At 41.3% G+C, this 20020-nt stretch overlaps 1 protein-coding gene across 1 annotated transcript in view; it reads right to left on the bottom strand.

Annotated features, from left to right (window-relative positions):
• The window catches only part of LOC128617128 (rho GTPase-activating protein SYDE1-like), a 27470-nt gene extending 7754 nt beyond the window's left edge, over positions 1–19716 (bottom strand). The window contains exons 1-3 of the mRNA XM_053640132.1: positions 19438–19716; positions 3672–4358; positions 1517–2479 (exon numbers count right to left, since the gene is read on the bottom strand). Coding sequence (XP_053496107.1) covers positions 1517–2479; positions 3672–4358; positions 19438–19522 — 1735 coding nt within the window. The 5' untranslated portion in view covers positions 19523–19716. The remainder of the gene's footprint in view (positions 1–1516; positions 2480–3671; positions 4359–19437) is intronic.
• Positions 19717–20020: the final 304 nt, after the last annotated feature.

Below are 20020 nucleotides of genomic sequence, written 5' to 3'. Positions count from 1 at the left end.
GCACTTTTATGGTTCCATGAAAAATGAGAAAGTGAAGAAAACTGACAGCTCAGTTGGCATAAAAGATCGCTGTGTATAGACATAATACTTCGAAAAGAAGTGAATGATCTATTTAATAATACGCAAGTCTTGATTCCTCCTATGAAGCCCATGTTAGTCATTTTAAGATTCCTGTATAAAGCAATAAGGAAATTCGTTTAGTTGGTTATTGACACCATTAAGTACAAGCGAGATGACTAATACCGGCTAATACCTTGAACAAAACAGGCTCTGTCAAAACTCACACGCTTGTTGTTATGGTAATGCTGACACCAAGTACATCTGGGTCAAATTACACGTAACATAAATGGAGATTTAACATATTGCTGCGTTTGGAGTAAATATATAAAAGGTTCATTTGGAATCTGAAATCAGAATAACTTCATTCAGGTCTTTGCATGAAGCCAGCCATTGTGTTTACAGCTCTCAACTACAACTATCTCACTGGAGGGAAACCTAAGCTTGCAGCACAAATATCAGGCCTTTAACAGTTCTATTTTTGGATCGGATTTTGCTTGATCAGCTCTTGGATTTTGACGCTGCATCACTTGTGAGTTGTTTTGCATAAACACATCTGCCAAATGAAGACAAGAACATGTCAATTAAAAATGTTTAAAAAAATGTAAGAAGTACTTAGTGCTTAGAAATGACAGCAGTGGGCAGAACAAACATGTGCATGAATTGTGAAATGATCTTAATCTTATTAACTGTAATTATCTTAATACATTATTAACCGTAATTGTCTTATTCAGGATTCGGTTTTATCATGCTCCTTTATTCCACTCGTTTGGGGCATCCTCGATAATCATATTAGATCAGAAAATTCCAACTAGTAATTTTTAGTGTAAAGGAATGGTATTTACAAGACACCAACTGATAATTATCATAAAGTCCAACATGACGTAAAGGCACGGTTAAGGCCCTCAGCATACTTCATGCGAAGACGATGTTCGGATGCCTTCCACGAACAACACGACGTAACTGCAGCGCAAGTGATCGACGTGAGGAAGCTTCTCTCACTTTGCAGATGAACACGTTACGTGACGAACACTTGCGTGACTGGAGCATTCATACAAAATGGCCTGTATTCTTACAAAACGGGAAGTGGTGGCTTGGCGGTTAAGGCTGTGGGTTACTGATCGGAAGGTAGGGGGTTCAAGCCCCAGCACTGCCCCTTAACCCTCTTTGCTCCAGGGTCGTTGCATCATGGCTGACCCTGTGCTCTGACCCCAACTTCCTGACATGCTGGGGTATGCGAAGAAAAGAATTTCGCTGTGCTGTAATGTATATGTGATTAATAAAGACTCATTATTATAACTCTACATTAAGAATGCTGAGGCCTTTACTCTTAACACTGCCCATGCTCAGTAAACATTAAATATTATATTAAATCATAATAACTAATTAAATAAGCAAATAAATGATTGGATGAATGAATATGTAGCTAAGAATAAAATATGCACTCACAAATCCTCACCTTTAAACAGAGGGGGAATTGCAACTGCGCCGAGGCAGCATACCCGGTTGCGTGTTTGACCACTGGGGCCTGTGGATCCGTCCACAGCGTTAGGACTTGGTGTGAGAACGATTAGCTTTAGCATCCGCGCTCGCTCCAGCTCCAGGTTGAAGGTGTGATTTAGCGGAAGTGACGTCTCCTGGCAGGTGAGCAAAGAGGTGCGGGCTCGCGTCACTCCGTCCACCTGGATGGCACAGAAGACGTCTTTCGCTGTGCGAGATCGCACGAGTTCAGAGACACCGAGCAGATGCACTGTGAGGAGGCCTGACACTCTCTGGGCGGACCTCGGCTGCTCTGCTAGCGAGTAGTGCCGGAAAGACCCGACTGCATCCTGCCACCCGCGGTGTGGAGGAGCCTGTGGTGACTCCTGTGCCTCTTGACCTGATCCGTGAGACCCCTCAGTCAAACCCTGACTCGAATCCTGTTTGGGCAGGAGCTCAGGGGAGTCGCCGTCGCTAAGATAACCGCCTTTGCTAGCAGAACGCATGCGTGATGATCGGCGCCTCGGTCTTGCGGGAGCACTGGTGTCCAGATGGTACCTGCTGATGACATTGTTTGAGGATTCTTTACGTGCGTTGGGTGGTGAGGCCTCGTCGGCGCCCTCTGGTGCATCCCTGCCACCACCTTGTCCTTGAACGTTCCTCTGGTTACGTGACGAGCGCAGACTGAGCTTACGCCGCAGTTCTGGGAGCTTGCGCATCTTCATAGAGAGACGTCGTACTGTGCCGGGGGATTTAATCTTCTCCATCATGCTGCTGCTGGTGGTCGTGATTACTCCTGAGCTTTTCGTTTGTGCTACAGGACTTCCAGAGGAGCCTGCTGAACCGCTAGCAGCCCCAATAGCACCTTCACCAATACTACTAGCACCTCCGCTGCTGCCACCCAGATAATGTGCATCAGGGTGACAAGATTGCTGAAGAACATCTGTGAAAAAATAAACCGAGAGAACATTAAAAATGTTTGCTTAGAAAATATTACACATGCTCCAAAGGGACTATTAACTCTAAACTAACTACAAGCAGGTAAAAATAATGCTGAAATATCCAGAATGTGCGCTTTGGAGTTTCTTGGTAAGTTTACATAGTTTGAAGAAATGTTATTAACTCAGTAATTCCTAGCAATTCCACTGTCTTTACTCATCTAATGTGAAAAAGCTAAACCACATTAATTACAGGACTATTTCAGTACGCTACAAGATTGTTTCTCACAGAAGCTTTTGATAGACACAGAGAAATGTCTTTCTGTGTCTTTACAGGAAATAATCACTTCAGTCATCAGATCGCCACCCAATTGAGAAGAACAGGGTTCATCACTCCAGTACAGCTCCAGAGATGTCTAGAATCAGTGCCATGATGGATTAAAGCTGTTCTAGTGGCTGAAAGTGACCCAAACCTTAGAAACTTTATGTTGTTTTTTCCCCCTCCCTTTAATTTGTCACTCATCTGCATGTAGTATCTTTTATTGTTTGAGTGGAAAGTTTAAATCATTGCAACATTTGGCCCATTCTTTTCGAGGGTGCCAATAATTACTGCGTATTATCTCATTCCCCTCTTCTCTGTTGTCTCATAAAAGTATATACAGGGATACATTACCTATTTGGGAAGAAGTAAAGTTAGTGAGTAAAGTGGTAAAAGTTCCAAACAGGAATAAACAGGAATAAACAGGAATAAAAAAATGTTTTTCATTTTAGACTCACATAACTAAACCTTCAGCCTTCAATTGATTCATTGAAATGAATTTGAATTTCATAGCAGAACTCAGACAGGGCTACAGTGAGGAACATCTCCCACAGACTATTAAAAGGCATGGAATGCAAATTATTTCCTGTTACGCTGCGCACAGTGACTATTAACACTGATTGTGAAACCCTGAGAAAAAAAAATCCATAAAATTAACAGAAGCCCACAGGGTTTCCCATAACTACACATAAACTGGGTGACATCACGATGAAACTATACATGGTATATGTTCATAAATATTTTAAAGAACGACTTGAACCAATGGAGCTGAAATCCACCGATTTCAATACAATCTCTCTGATGTTCTTGCACTGCGCTCTTTCCACGGTTTACAGCTCACACTTTCGGTCTTCACTGGACTCCGGCTGATTTCTCACCTCTCCGCTCCTCTGGTGCTCCCTCTGTCTCTCTCCTTCTCCATGGATCTTCAAGTACATCCTTCTCCCTCTCCTTCAGCTTCAGCTTCAGCTTCCCTCCGCTCGCCCGAGTGTCCTCTTCCTCTGGGATCGGGTTGTACCAAATGTTGCTCTCGCTTTCAGTCACGCGCCTTCGCTCTGTGAAGCAGGCTGTGTAGGCCTCATCCGGAGCCTGGGTCTTTCCTGATGACAGCACCCAAGCTCGGCTACTCCTCTCCAGGTGTTGAAGGTACACTCCCTGACCGGAGAGCTTACCCATGCCTAAGGAGGTGCAGTACTCCGTGACCGGAGGCGTTACTAACTCTGGAAGACCTGTCTCGGCCAGGTCAGCACCGTCGGCCATGTCAGCCTCCCGGCTAGCTCTTCCGTACGTTCCGTCTTTATGCAGATCTTTCCATTTCCACTCGAACCCATTCTCCTTGAGAGAGGACTGTTTGGAAGCCTGGGCCTTGTCTGAGCAGCTTTCACGTTCTTGAGACACCGAGCTCAGGTTTGAGAGCTGCTCCACATCTCGAGAGATGGAATTGAGTTTGGCCCAGTTCTGTTTTTTGGACACGGTGCTTTGCGTGTGTCTGGTGAAATCCTCTTCGATCTCGGTCACCGAGGATGATGAAGAGCTGTGGACAAGCGCTGTCTTCCTCTGTCCATCTGAGAGAGAGGAAACAGACAGTCTATTAGACCATCTATTAAACCTTATTTGGCACTTAGGGTATTTAGTTTGAGCGGAGTGAATAACCGCATAAAGAATGGATCGGCGCAAAGCCGGAGCCACCAAACCGAGAGGGATTTCGTTTAATGGCTAATCCACGTGGTGCCTGAGACAGTCGTTAACCTTTACATAATTTCACTGGAAAGCATGAAAAACCAAAGCACAAAAGGGACAGGGAATGGGAAAGAGGGGGAGAAGATCAAACGCTCATCTAGATGGCAGAAGTTACTTTTACTCTCCTTCTGCTTAATTCCCGTTCTCTCTCTCTCTCTCCCCCATCCTCTTCTCTCTCACATCCTGCACATCTGGAAGCTATCTTTCTTTCAGCTTAACAGATCACCACAATACAGAGAATATCGTATTCAGCTCTCTGATCTACGATAAAAGTTCTGAGTGAACATGTCTCTCAGCTGAGTGTGTGTAATGACACTGTTTATCAGAGTTGACAAAAGTGATAAAAAATGGATCTACACCTAACACATTAAACTGCTTCCACTGAAACACAACAGGTTGCCATTTGAGCAGGTTCCCCCATGAGATATATATATATCACTACGCAGGTGTACAATTACTGATGTAGCCCATCTGTTGCACTACAGTTTGTCATCCTACCTCTCAATCATCAACAGAAAAGGACCACTGCTCACCAGATATTAGCTGGATGATGGATGATCCCAGCACACGACAGCTAGCAGCTGGAGAGAGGAACGTTAACACGTGCTTCCTCTAAAACAACTAAAGCCAACGATCACATCATTTCAAATGGCTCCTCATGCCATCTCACAAAGCAGCTGAACACACTTCTTTCTATAGATACACGAGCTCACGGATGCACACGATTGGTTCGTGTCGCTCTGATTGACAGGAAGACAGTAACATCATCCCTTCCACCCAGACAGCACGGCCAATTTTGTTCTTTTGGACTCCTGGCCACGAATGGAATTCATGGCATGAATAGGGCAATAGGGCACTAGGCTTTGTCACTACTCTTTAACAATATACAGAGCAATTGTTCAGGCACCGCTATTTCAAAATTTTTTTCAAAGCTACATCAAAGCTCAATCTCTTCTGAGGTCAGTTAATCTTTCAGCATATAAAGCATTTCTCTTGCTTTTTCGTTTATTTTTGTTTTCGGTCGAATAACCACTCCACTGCTATATTAGAGTGCTTATTGCTTGAGTGGGTGAGCTGATAAAGTGTATTACTGGTTAAAAAAAAATAAAGAAATTAAAAAGGTCAAGTAATACATGCAGGCCGATATTTAACTCGGCCCATCACTGGTTCACTGGTTAATTAAAGTGCCCATTAAATAAATTTTTTTAAAAGTCTTGTGGCTTTTAGTATGAATGTGTCAATGTCTTAAGGTAATCTATAAGCAAGTGCGCTCCAAATCAATGACAAAATTTGTATTTAGTAGATATATACGTTCAAAATGTACAGTCTCTTTCTACCACCAATACGGTTCAACAATTTTGATGACATCATTCTGCACTTCAGCTTCTCATCAGATTTTCTGTCCAATCAAATGCTCTCTAGAATCTGAAGAAGTGTCCTGCCTCCAACGTCATAAATATCCATGGTACTAACTGTCAAGTACGGATTTGCCCAGGCTGTGATGTAAGCTAAACATTATTGGCTGTTTAAAAAGGGTGAGGAGCCACTCGATATGTCCCGCTCTGACTTCCTGTTTCAGTGGAAATGACGTCAACACATCGAATAACGCTGTGCATTTCAAGGCACTTCACGGGGACTTTAAATATTTTGCGAAACACATATTACTCATCTTCACAGCAGGCACCAATGTTAATTCCAGTGATGTAATTATCAGTGATAATCTGTGGAGTTCACTACTGAGTGAGTATTATTTGTTTGATACATAGCCTGACCTAAGGAGATGGGGTCAGTTCTCCAACAGCAGGTCAGGAACCTCTGAAGAGCAGAACATTACAGCTTAATACAGGAAGAGGGGGCATTTCAACACACACACACACACATGCATGCATGTGCACACACACACACACGCATGCACACACACACACGCACACACATACACCCACGCAGGTGCACACAAAGGATGGAGGTTTACTAGACCTGATAATCACTTCCTGCAGCACATGAACAGAGAGAGAGAGAGAGAGAGAGAGAGAGAGAGAGAGACAACAAGAGAGTGAGGAAGTGACAAAAAAGACAGCAGAAGAGAGAAAAAATGGCAGAGAAAGAGAGAGGCAGAAAAAAGAGAGGAAGAGACAGCACAAGGGAGAGAGAGAAAGAGAGTAAGACACTGGAAGACAGACAGAAGAGGGAGAGAAAAAGAAGAAGGAGAGTGGCAGAAAAGGTGAAAGAGAGAAGTGGACAGACAGAAGGGGGGGGTGAGGGGGTACGAATGGTAGACAAGGAAACACCGGGGACAAAAAGGAACAAGATATAAATAGGAAAAAGAGAAAGATAGAGACCAACAGAAAGAGGGAGAGGGGGAGAGATAAAATGTGAAGGAGACAGAATTGAAGAGTGACAAAAAAGAGTCAGTAAAAATGAAAAAGAACGGGTACATCAGGGACAAAAAAAGAATGAGAGAAAGAAAAACTAAAAAAAAAAAAGATGGAATGGGGTTGGGAAAGAGGGAAAAAAGACACATACACAACCCTTCGTCATCATAATACTAAACAAGCAGCTGTTGTGCAGCCTAGCGCTCATCAATGACCAGTCTGTTAAAGCAGCCTCCCTTATACGTAGCTTCTCACACACACACAGACACACACACACACACACAGTTAACCCTATTCACTATTCATTGCCATGTCCAAAAATACACACACACACACACACACACACACACACACACACACACAGGGCAGAGGTTCAGGTTCCCTCTTACAGTAGGGATGCTGAGAGAAAGACTCACACACACACACTTAATTAATCATGAGTGTACAGAACATCTTGTATTTAAACATAATGAGAGTAGGAATGCAGAGGCCACTACAGCTTTAAGCCCCATTATAATAACAATAAAAACTATTATTATCACATGTACTCCACTCACAATCCATACAACACACACACACACACACACACACACACACACACACACACACGCCATTGAGGTACAAAGTGGTAGGGAGAGGAACTGATGTGAGCACAATGATAGTTCTGTCCCTGTTCAACAGGAAAAGATTCATGAAAAATTTTATTTATACAATTTCCCTGTCAATCATTTGCTTCTTTACTTTTAATGTAATGACATTACTCAGCCAAAATCTTTTTCTTTAACGAAATAGACCTAAATCTTCATATTCTCACTTCAAACAGGATTGTTGAACTACAGAATCTCCCTGTGCCTTCAAGTCCTCCTGGGAAGTTCATATTTACGAGTTGGGAAGCCGTAATTACGACGTAAGGTGCGTTTAAGTCACTTTGGTCGGCGCAAGGTGGCGGTGTACCTTCTCTTAATTAACTACAAAAAATAAATAAATAAATAACACAGCGAGTTTTTTTTATTATTTTTTTTAACTCTACTTCTAAAAAATGAAGAACAAAGAATGTGCATCAGATGTGTTTTGCTTTTTTATGTTTTTAATCAATTTATGAAGCCACTGTAAATGTTATTGTTACATATTATAGCGTAATTGTACGATGCTATTGTATTTTGTGCAGGCAATTAGCTTATTTTATTGGAAATTGGATTCCACCATGTTTTCCTACTGACACACCCCCAACTCAAAGAAAATCCCGTTTCCCCACCTGTAATTACGACTTTGTGGTAGTGCTTATGTGCGTTCAACTCGTAAATACGATCTTTCCGACATTTTTGAACACACCATTTTTCTCAAATAAACAATTTGTAAAATAGCGATAGAAATAGTCCATATTTACCAACGATGAGCATGTGAGGGACTGCATCTACACTCAAGACAGATGATAATTAGGAATACTATTGCAAAACATCTATGGACAACACCGTTATTCAGAAATTAGCTTGGTAACTCAAATGAACTGGACAGAAATGGATGGCTAGCATCCATGAAGTATTTCATTACTCTTATACCACAGTGAAGTGCAAAACTCTATACTGAAGACTTTGGAGAGCTTCTGGAGAGCTAAAAAGGGGCTGAAACTGGAAACTCCTTCCATAAATGTTAAATAAGCTTCTCCTCACAGAAAGATTCACCATATGGATGTTCATATCCTGTACCCTTTGTAATATAAAACCTTTTCTTTTTAAAAAAAAAATCCATTTATTATTACCTCGGAGTGTCCTACAGACAAGTACATGTGAATGACCTGCTACTATAGAAAAAATTACTTATTAGAACATTATTAATATAAACCTACACTTACCACCCACATTATTAGGAACACCTTTGCATATGCCCTTTCACGCTGTTATCCAATTAGCCAATCATGTGGCAGCAGTGCAATGTATAAAATCATGCAGACACAGGTCAAGAGCTTAATGTTAAGGCACAACTATTATGGTTTTGAAACGTGCCTAATTTTGTTTTAAAGGTCTCATGCAATAGATTTACATGCATCCAAGGTTAAAAAACACTTTAACGTGCTCATAATTTAAACTGCAGCATTACCTGTTTTTCCCAGTGTCACAAACGATTCGTTAAACGATCCGTTCTAAAGGATTTATTCTAAACTCCTCCTTTCAGAGAGCATTCTCTGCTCTGATTGGTCAGATGTCCCAGTCTGTTGTGATTGGTCTACCGCTGTCAGCGAGCAGCCAGGAGATGAGAGGCGGGGCTTTTTGATACAAACCTACGTAGGTTAGTACAGGAAGTAAGTCTGGAATCACTAACGACTCGATTCAGCGGTTCAGAATCTTTTCCTTCTTTTGGGAGTCAATAACTCCGTTTGTCGTGCGCTTTGATTTTTGAAACTTTGCAGACTTTTTACATTCACAAACAGCTCTATGACACACTACATGAAATGTAATAGCTGAAAAAACATAATAGGTGCACTTTAATGTTCAAAAAGTGTGATCTCTATTACTTTAACCATGGCATGGTTGTTGGAGCCAGATGGGCTCGTTTAATCATTTCAGAAACTGCTGATCTCCTGGGATTTTCACACAGAATAGTCTCTAGAGTTTATGCCGAATGGTGCGAAAAACAAAAAAAACATCCAGGAAATGGCAGTTCTGCAGGCAGAAACGCCTTGTTGATAAAAGAGGGCAGAACTGGCCAAAAATGGCCAAACTGCGTCGAGCTCACAAGGCGGCTATGGCAACTCTTTACAACTGTGGTGAGCAGAAAAGCATCTCATAATGCACAACACGTCATAGGCGGAAATGCTATAACAACAGAAGACCACATCAGGTTCTACTCCTGTCAGCCAATAACAGAAATCTCAGGTTAGGTTCACCCAAACTAAGCAGTGGAAGACTGAAGGGGGGAAAAAAAAAATTGAACAGCAACTACAATTTTATCATCTTAGAAATAAAGCAGTGTTCCATTTAAGAGAATCAGTCTGGGCAGGGAACAATTTTGGGCAGAATTATATAAAGATTGTCCTATGAGAGTTCTTAATTGTCCAAGTTTGTTGGTAGTACAGCACGTGTCATTCCTGGAAAAGGAAATCCCATAATTCGGTTCAGATGACGAGAGCTTGATGAAAGCCATGAGAGATAAACTGCCTCTCTGATAGTTATACAATATGGAAATTGTAACACTGTCACAGACCTAAAGGGAGCTTAATCGTGGACCAAAAAAATTAAATAAATGATTACTGAAAATGGTGCAACCAAACAGGCATCTCTTAAAATTTTCAGCTGATTTTATGCTCATAAATACTTGCCATGCAGGAGGTGCATATACTGTATGAGTGCGTGTTTCCCTGAACTGAACACTCTTATTTAATTCCAGCGATGTCGTGCCACGTTCGGCAGCGAGTCAAAGACATGGTGGAAAAGTTTGCTGAGAACGCATGCCTCGAACAACACGTTAAGTGTTTTCCCAAAAATACCAGCCCTAATGCCCCCACCCCTACCCAAACACACACACACACACACACACACACATAATTTGAGACATCCTGTGAGAAAGCAGCAGTGTTCTAAACCTCTTTGCTGCAAATAAAAATAATGATCACTTCGGAGCAACTTTTCCTCTGAACAGAAACAATTTTCCAAATAAACCGAGGCATTTATTCCATCTTTTGAAACAAATTTTCCATAGCCATGTACTGAAATGCTATTTTTACATCACAGTAATTGCTCAAATGTTTACAATAAGCATGATATTACACCAAATTTATCTATGTCTGTCTCATTGGCTAGCATTCTTAAACAGGCTAAGCTCACAGTGTTTGCTAGTTTTAGTTGGCTAGCTAGCCAGTGTTACACCAAGCACTTAGTAAGTGAAGTATCTTTTATTTAATCTTTAACATATGGCTGACATAAGCAAGCTGACTACAGTTGCTTGTTATCATTCTAAACATACAATCTCCTTGACTAGCATTTTTAAAAACAGGGTTGGCTCTTGTAAATAATAGCAAGCTTGATCTGGTGATTTTAGCTGTTTTAGTTTTGTGGTTCGTACCAATGTGTTCTGAGGATAGTTTTGTTCAAAATTGACATGTTTTTGGTCACAGTGACTCGTCGCAGTTATATATATATATATATATATATATATATATATATATATACACACACACACACACACACACACACACACACACACTGTATGGATCACCTCATCCTTAAATGTGATAGGCTTTTGGCTATTAAATGATTGGTTTTTGTATGGAGGATTTTTTTTACTTGTACTTTTTGTACACAAGATTTTACTTTTGTCGATTGAACTTGTATGTTCAGTATCATTTCTTTGCATCATTGGACTTTGATCCATGGCTAACTTTTTTTTATTTTTCTAACAATAATCTGTACAACACCCTGCAATATTCATGTATTTTTGGTTGTCATGAAATCCTTTGTTGTTAACAGAGGAGTTGTTTGGATGAAACTATACACCGATCTCAAGCCCTTGACATGTTTTGGTACTGCCAGTTGCAGTTTCGGTATTTGCCAGTTGCAACACGGTTCCAGATTAGTCACTGCCACTAGCACCTTGTCTCTATTAAAAAAAAAAAAAAAAAGGATGAATTCAACTTGCCAAGTTTTTGAAGAGAGATCCCATATGTATGGTGCATTCTTGTAATATTTACCACTAACTAAGTCAAATTTTTCTGATGGCTCAGATTTCATGAGTCTTACACAATGCTGGAGGTTGTTCCTGAAAGTTCAGCTTGCAGTGTTATAATAGTGTCTTTACAAACCTATCAGACTTCCTGGAAAATTCTGCCTTTACAATGGCAGCTAAACCATTACTATCAGTCATTCGCTCACTCTACGCTCAGCATCAGTGGTTTCTGGTTGCCTAGCAACAATGTTCTAACTACTTTGAACCACATGGATGGTTGTCTAGTTGAGCGTGTTGTGCGTTTGTTTTTTCATGTCATAAGCATGAATTTCCCTTTGACTGCACCATAGCATACACTTCCTGTCAGGTTGCGTTAGCTCAGCTAGATAAATGAAACATTGGTAACATTTGCTGGAAATCAGCGAATACATGACTGTAGCTGGTCTGCCTTGGGAATAGGACGATGTTCTGAAGTGTTTATGATGGCAGTGTTGTGTGGATTTTATATCAGGGTACATCATATCATCAATTATTGGCTCATTTCTACTACAGATGTCAGAAACATCCCAGATAAATAAGATTCTCTGAAGTCCAGAGTGAACTGTGGTCTCCTTTCCCTCAGTACACATGACTTTCCCATAAGGCGGTACTCTGGAAAGACTGTGTGCACGCCTGTAAAAAGAGTAAGAGTTTCCCTAAAAGTCATTAGTGAAAACTCTGCCTCGGTTTCGGTCTTTTATTGCCTCTTTTTCTTCTTCAATCTGCAGTTCCCTAAAGCTTTATTCCACTCATGCTCTGCCCATTCTTCACCTCACTCACTGTCTCTATATCTAGAGCCCTTCTCTGTCTCTCACTCATGCATTGTCTTTATATCTATCTCTAGATCGGACCCCACACTCCCCTGCACTTGCACCCCTCACTCCCCTGCACTCGCACCCTTTATTCTACTGCACTCGGACCCCACACTCCCCTGCACTATTACCCTTCATTTTACTGCACTCACACCCCTCACTCCCCTGCACTCGTACCCTTCATTCTACTGCACTCACACCCTTCATTTTACTGCACTCGGACCCCTCACTCCCCTGCACTAGTACCCTTCATTCTAATGCACTCGCACCCCTCACTCCCCTGCACTAGTACCATTCATTCTACTGCACTCGCACCCCTCACTCCCCTGCACTCGTACCCTTCATTCTACTGCACTCGCACCCCTCACTCCCCTGCACTCATACCCTTCATTCTACTGCACTCGCACCACTCACTCCCCTGCACTAGTACCCTTCATTCTACTGCACTCGCACCCCTCAATCCCCTGCACTCACACCCTTCATTCTACTGCACTCGCACCCCTCACTCCCCTGCACTTGCACCCTTCATTCTTCTGCACTCATACACTCACTCTCTCACTCTCAAACACTGTCCTGCTCTCTCTGCAGATCAGATAGTGAAGTAAATGTCCATGTGTCCTCCTCACGTCTCACAAACACAGTGGAGGAAACTCCACTGTAAACATCTACATGTCCCACTTTGAACTGTCCTGCTTTGTTTATTTGGAAGAGTTACATTATCAAGCCACAACCACAGAACAGACAGTAAATTAGATACTTAGAACAGATTAGCTTCGTCATTTACTGGTTAACTGCTGACAGACAGATTCACCCTGTCTCTTTCTTTAACCACATCAGGCCAAACACACATACACGCACACTTATGAGGCAGGTTTGTAAACATATTTTCCTTAATTACACACAATCCCTCTGCCCTCTCATGACTGTGTACAATGTGTCTAATTTACTCCACAACTACAGCTATGTTAATGACACCAGTTTCAGTATTAATTTAATATACGTCATATCTGTTTCTACAGTAACAACGTGAAGAGTTCAGCAAACCTGCAATCATCCAGGAAGTCCAGGAAGAGGAAGGGGTAAAAAAAAAAAAAAAAACCCAGAAGGGGATTGAGAATATAAATAGGCTAATCTTCATCACACTGACAGGATGTAGAGCTGGAGGAAGCCCGGGCTAGTAACTAATAAAATCCTTCATGTAATGATGATCCGAACTGAAGCTGCTCCTCCACCGAGTTCACACCGAGAAATATAATCACTTCATAGCTCTTCTCAGTACCTAGGTTTACCTCAGTACCTAAATACTTCTCCACTAAACCATTATGCTTCATAATTAACCATACTTTTAGGCATTTAGGTTAAAACACATGAGTGTCAACAAATCTAAGATACTCTGATGGTGCAACGCAAACCATGGTTAAAATAAAAAACAAAAAAAACAGACATACAAAAACCCCATAATTGACAGTTTGAGGACTTTTGGAGAAATAAAAAAAATAAAATAAAATAACCTACTGTGTAAAAGTTGCATGTTTCAGTAGCTGCAAGTGTTAATAACCCACAATAATCTGGTGTGGTATAAACAGATTTGCTTCGTAAACAAGTTTGTAAACAATATTTTACTTACATAAGACGGGCTATTATTCAGGGACACACATCAACACACGTGTCTGATACTGTCTTTGATCAACAGTTGTCATTTAGGTCTTCCTGGAAACTGTGTGCGTAGGAGAATCCCAAATGCCTAGCAATTTGAACATACAGTGCACTTCATAGGGTGGAGAGACCGTTCTATCACTGCCTACGTGCGGCACCAATCTAGGGCTTAGGAGATTAGAGATGAAGCTATTGAATACTGAATACAGACAGAAACATAAACATAATAAAGACTCAAGTATTCAAATTATCAGGACAATCCTATGAAACAGACTTTCAGATAATTTTGTAGATAATGTCATGATGTTGAAAACTGTGGAAATCTAAATATTCTGGGGGGAAGAAAGAAATAAAATCAGCGAGGAAAAGGAATACACAAATAATAAAATGGGTTGGAAAGAGAGCGAACAGAAAGAGTCCTGTTTCCTCACTCTCACGTGGCTCACAGATGCTTAAGATAAAGAGTTCTATTGACAGTCATTATAGAGAGAACGCATGAGCACACACTCACACACATGCTCACACTCTCTCTCACACACAGGAGTTCGTCCGTCGAAATCCGTCAGACGAAAACATAAAGTGGGACTCGACTTGCGCGTGAATTGGATTAAAGTGCGGAAGACTTGCGCAGCATCGGCCTCACTTTCCGGTTACCACCGTGATCCAGTGGCAAGACCGAGTCAAGACGTCTGAAGATGGCCCCCGGGCGCAGTGATTCACACACCCATTCACACACTACGGACACTTTGGAAATGCCAATCAGCCTACCATGCATGACTTTGGACTGGGGGAGGAAACCCTCGCAGCACGGGGAGAACATGCAAACCCCACACACACAGGGCCACGGTGGGAATCGAACCCCCAACCCTGGAGGTGTGAGGCGAACGTGCTAACCACTAAGCCACCGTGCTCACGCTCACGCGCACACGCTCGCTCACACGCACGCTCACACGCTCGCTCACACGTACGCTCACACGCACGCTCACACACTCGCTCACACACTCGCTCACACACTCGCTCACACACTCGCTCACACACAATAAGGCTTTTAGGAGGCCAAGTGCACACTGTAAAGAACATGAAGATTACTCCATAACAGCCATGACATTGCAGCTGGGCAGCTTACTTCGCTCCTCTCTCACTTAATCTCTCTCTCACAGACAAACACATATACATACACACACACACACACCCCGTCTGGACTGTAAGATTAAACATATATTAATCATAACTACAAGTCTGAACCCTAAGGCATCACAGGAATTCACAATCTCTTTCTCCTCTTGCACACTTATTACATCAGAACCTCTCACACGCTCGCTCTGTCAGACTCTTTATCACACATTCTCTCTCTCTCTCCACACACACACACACACACACACACACACACACACACACACACACACACAATACCTCTCTCACCCCTTTCCCAACCACATACCTCACACTGTGTCATCAGAAATGACGACAAACACTCCAGCACACACTCACACTAGGAACCCAAGTGGCATGGTGTTTATATACACACACACACATTAATGTAGACCAGCCAGCAAACTACTTTCCCTATTTTAGACATTGCAAGTGAGGGATAGAGAGAGAGAGAGGGAGGGAGAGAGAGAGAGAGAGAGAGAGAGAAAGGGGAAACCACTTCATTAAATCACACACTATCAGTAAGTCATGTGCCAGTGTTACATTTTCCCATCACATCAGCCTTTTACCTCTTATCACAATGGTGTTTTTTTAAGTATATTTTTCAAACTCTCATCTTATCCGCTGAACAGAATTACTCGATTGCCATCCATGAAATAATGCGATGCTCCTATAGATTCATCCAAAATAAGAAATCTTAAAAGACAGGCCTTATAAAAGCATCATTCATTCCCTCCATGATTTAGAGAGTTTGCAATTGCAGAAATGAATGCAAAATTAAGCAATCTGTGCAATATTCCGAGGAACTTGCAATTTTTCAAAGTTACCACAGACTTTCCACAGATTTGGGTCAAGACACGTCATGTGATGTCGTCACAATGCACATTCAGTCAAAGGCCTCTTCGATTCACGTGTGTGGAACATGAGTACAAAGACCATGCAAAACAATCTCAGGCAATTGTAATTTTGCCAATTCACGTAGTTTTCGGCAAAAAAAGCACAAAAGACTCCGCAAATTGCATCACAAATTTAGAAAAAAAGCTGCAGAAAAAAAAACACGCATTTTAGGCTGCAACAATAAAATAAAAAAAATAAAAAACCACGAAATCCTGTATGGACTGATCATTATCTCGTATCACAAAAAGCCAGCTAGTAAAGTTGCCAGTACTGATCTGTTCACAGTAACAATATTGTGGTCTCAAATATTGCAATGTATTTTATTGACTACTGAGTACTGAATCGTTTAAGTAATGCCTTGTTGGCTTAGCAGTAACACTTTCAAAATCCAAAAATGCCTTCATCCATCTATCCATCCATCCATCCATCCTACAGAGGGTCGCAGGGAACCTGGAGACTTTCCCAGGGGACTCAGGGCACAAGGCAGGGGACACCCTGGACAGGATGCCAACCTATCGCAGAGCACAATCGCACACACTCGCACACTACGGACAATTTGGAAATGCCAATCAGCTTACAGCGCATGTCTTTGGACTGGGGAGGAAACCGGAGTACCCAGAGGAAACCCCTGAAGCACGTCGAGAACATGCAAACTCCACACACAGGACGGAGGTTGGATTCGAACCCCCAACCTTGGAGGTGCGAGGCAAACGTGCTAACCGGTAAATGCATTTGACAGGTGTTCCTGGATCAATATGGGTGGAGCTTAAGTTACATTTATTCAGTCCATCACAAACATGATTATATGACATCACTACAATAGTTTATCCATCATTCCTAGTGGCAGGCAGCTTGGGAGTGAACTTGGATGCTCTTTTGAAGCACTACAGCAATGTTAACTGACCTAGCAAACTTAAACAGATACAAAATATCTTAATTACTGCTGGATATAATGTTAAATGATAGGTATGGATAAAAACTTTGGATAAAAGTGCTATATAAGTACGCCATTTAGGTATGCCAGCTGGTCAGGTAAAGTCACTGCAGCGCTCTGTAAACCAGACCAGCTACAGTAAGCCTGCTTGTTGCTAAAATAGTATCTTTTGTAATTAAACGGAGTATTTTATGCTATGCATGACATCAGGCCAAAGAGATTAAAATGAAAGCCTTATGCTGAGGTAATATGATCAAGTTTGCAATTCACTGATCAAATTTAGCTTGGACTGCAGAACGCCCATCACTCAGCCAATAGCAGTTATTCAGCAGGGAAAGTAGCACCACCAAATGACCGGGGGTTAGAACAAATAGCTACACCGTGACATCAGACGTCGGATCACTGACTACAGGAGTAAATTTACTCCTGAAGAATGAGATTTAGTTTCAACGTAGGAGTTAATTGCAGGTTATCACTCTGAGCTCCATCCTACAGCTGGGACACCATATGACGTAAGCTCACCTGACACATCAATACAGCACAACTCTGGTCATATGTGTCAGGGGTTTAAGCACAGTTCGGTGTTGAACTGTGCTCTAACACTTTAGTAAACACCTCCCTCCTTCTGTCGTTCAATCTACACTACGGTTTCTCGACTCTCTGGTCTCGAGGACCTGCACAGTTTGAACAACACAACCGATGATGATTAGCTAAACAGTCTTATCATGCGGATAAGGAAAAGGTAAAACGCAACACTGACACTGAGGTTGAAAAACCTCTGGTCTTGCACATCTGGATCAGTTCGATCAGAGCAACACAAAAGCACCACAATGAGCCAAGACCGTGGATGAACCCACCGGGATCACCAGGCTGTGTACACAGACAGTACGGGGTCAACAACCCAAAACCAAACAGCAGAAACAACTCTGGTCTAATTGCTCAAAATCTGATTATGCAACCAGTGTTTCCTGTTACAAAGGCCAATAAAACTTCATCTCATTATTAATAATTAAAAGTTCATCTCATTATATGTTTTCTGATTAATCAATTAATTAATTAATTTATTTATTTATTATCCCTTAACATTAATTTCAGTACTTAAATTTCATGTTACCTTTAAAAAAAATCTTTTGCATTCTATTCCGTTTTCTAATTATGGCATTAATTTTCATCATTATCATAATTAAACTGGTCATCAGGATTAGTATCAGCTTCAGTGGTTTTGGGAACTCTTTAGGAAAATTAAATGCCTGAAGCATGATCGACACACTCTCTATAAGCGACGGAAGCTGGACACACTCTTCAACCAGTCTGTGATCAGTAGTCAAGATAAGAGATTTAAGTTAAGCAAATCAAGATTATTATTTTGTCTTCTGGGAAACATGTCAATATCTTATTTAGCTTCTGAAGAGCAGTACTAAATGGAAAAAAAAGGACCTTTAAATTAAATAATAACAATTTACACCGATCATCCTGTTCAAAAGTTTACACCCCCCTGGCTCTTAATGTATCGTGTTGCCTTCTTGAGCATTAGTGAACGTTTGCACCTTTTGTAGTAGTCGTGTACGAGTCCCTCAGTCGTCCTCAGCGTGAAAAGATGGATCTGAACATCATATATTCGCTGTTGGAAAGGGGTCAAATATGCAGAAGTTGCTGGAAAAGCAGAGAATGTGCAGGACCTGGAGGATTTTTCTGAAGAACAGTGGGCAGTTTAACTGCTCAGGACAAACAAGGGACTCATAAACAACTCTCACAAAACATAAACACAAAGTCGATGATCATCCAGGTAACAACAAGTGTTAATAATAACGCATGTGTAAAAGCAGTTATTATTGAGTCTTGTGGACTATATGTAAACATCTGCTGTGTGAAATAGCTTATTCAGGGAAGAACTAAATAATAAAAAAAAAAAACAAAATGTCATTTTTAATGATCCCTCTTTTGTTTTGTTTTTTTTTTGTTTTTTTAAAATGATTAACATTTTGAATGTAAACTTATGACCTCAAACCCTACTCTGATTTCAGGAGGTACATCTTTATCAAACAAACACATCGACTAGAAATCAATATTGACTGGAAATGAAATGTTCCAGTGATCATTGGAATGGTTCATGCATCTCCTACTCAGGATCAAACTCAGCTCTCCAGCATCCTTCAGACATCATAAATCCTCATCATAAACCTTTACACAGCAAACATCAACCCTGCTGAAAGCCACATACGCACGCTTCTGTTTATTATGACTCTTTATTATGTTTATTATGAAGAAGCCTATACAGAGAGGTCTGCGTCAAAACAAAACAAAACAAACATTACAGCTAAACAGTAAACATAATAATAATAATAATAATAATAATGAAAGTTTGGTGTTGAATGAGCAGTACCGTTCAGTCTGGGGTCGGTTTTGCGGCGGGATCGGTCTTTACCCCTGAGTTTGGACAAGGTCCGCTTCAGTAAGGGCTCAGCCATTCCCAGACTTTATTCCGCCCTGCTGCTGAGCACGAGCTTGAAATTATAAAAGAAAAAAAAAACAATACAGAAATAAAATCCGTTTAGTTAAATTTCACTCCGCATGTTTTCCCTGAGACACAGCGTCTCTGCATCTCTGCGCCTCCACAAGAACTTTCACAGGAAATGAATTCCACGGATTCTTTCCCAAACTACTTTTTTTTTTTTTTGGCCTCTGGGAAAAACCCTGAGTGTTTCTGGGAAATGGAGTTCACAGTTGCTGGTCAACTTGCCCTGCTGGGGAAAAAAAAAAGCTCAATAGAAACCATGACAGAAATTCTAATGGTTTACACTACAGATACCATTACAAATCATTAACCATTAAAACCATTACCATTATTGCTCCTTAATGGTATCCACTAGATATAACATGCCATCAATAAAAGGCAACAAATTACCAGTAGAAACCCACAGGGACCATTACAGTTTCTCTCCAGAAGTTACTTTATATATATATAT

The sequence above is a fragment of the Ictalurus furcatus genome, chromosome 13 (assembly GCF_023375685.1).
Source record: "Ictalurus furcatus strain D&B chromosome 13, Billie_1.0, whole genome shotgun sequence".
Lineage (NCBI taxonomy): Eukaryota > Metazoa > Chordata > Actinopteri > Siluriformes > Ictaluridae > Ictalurus > Ictalurus furcatus.
Note: the sequence above shows the minus strand (reverse complement) of the source record. Positions and strands in the feature narration are given on the sequence as shown.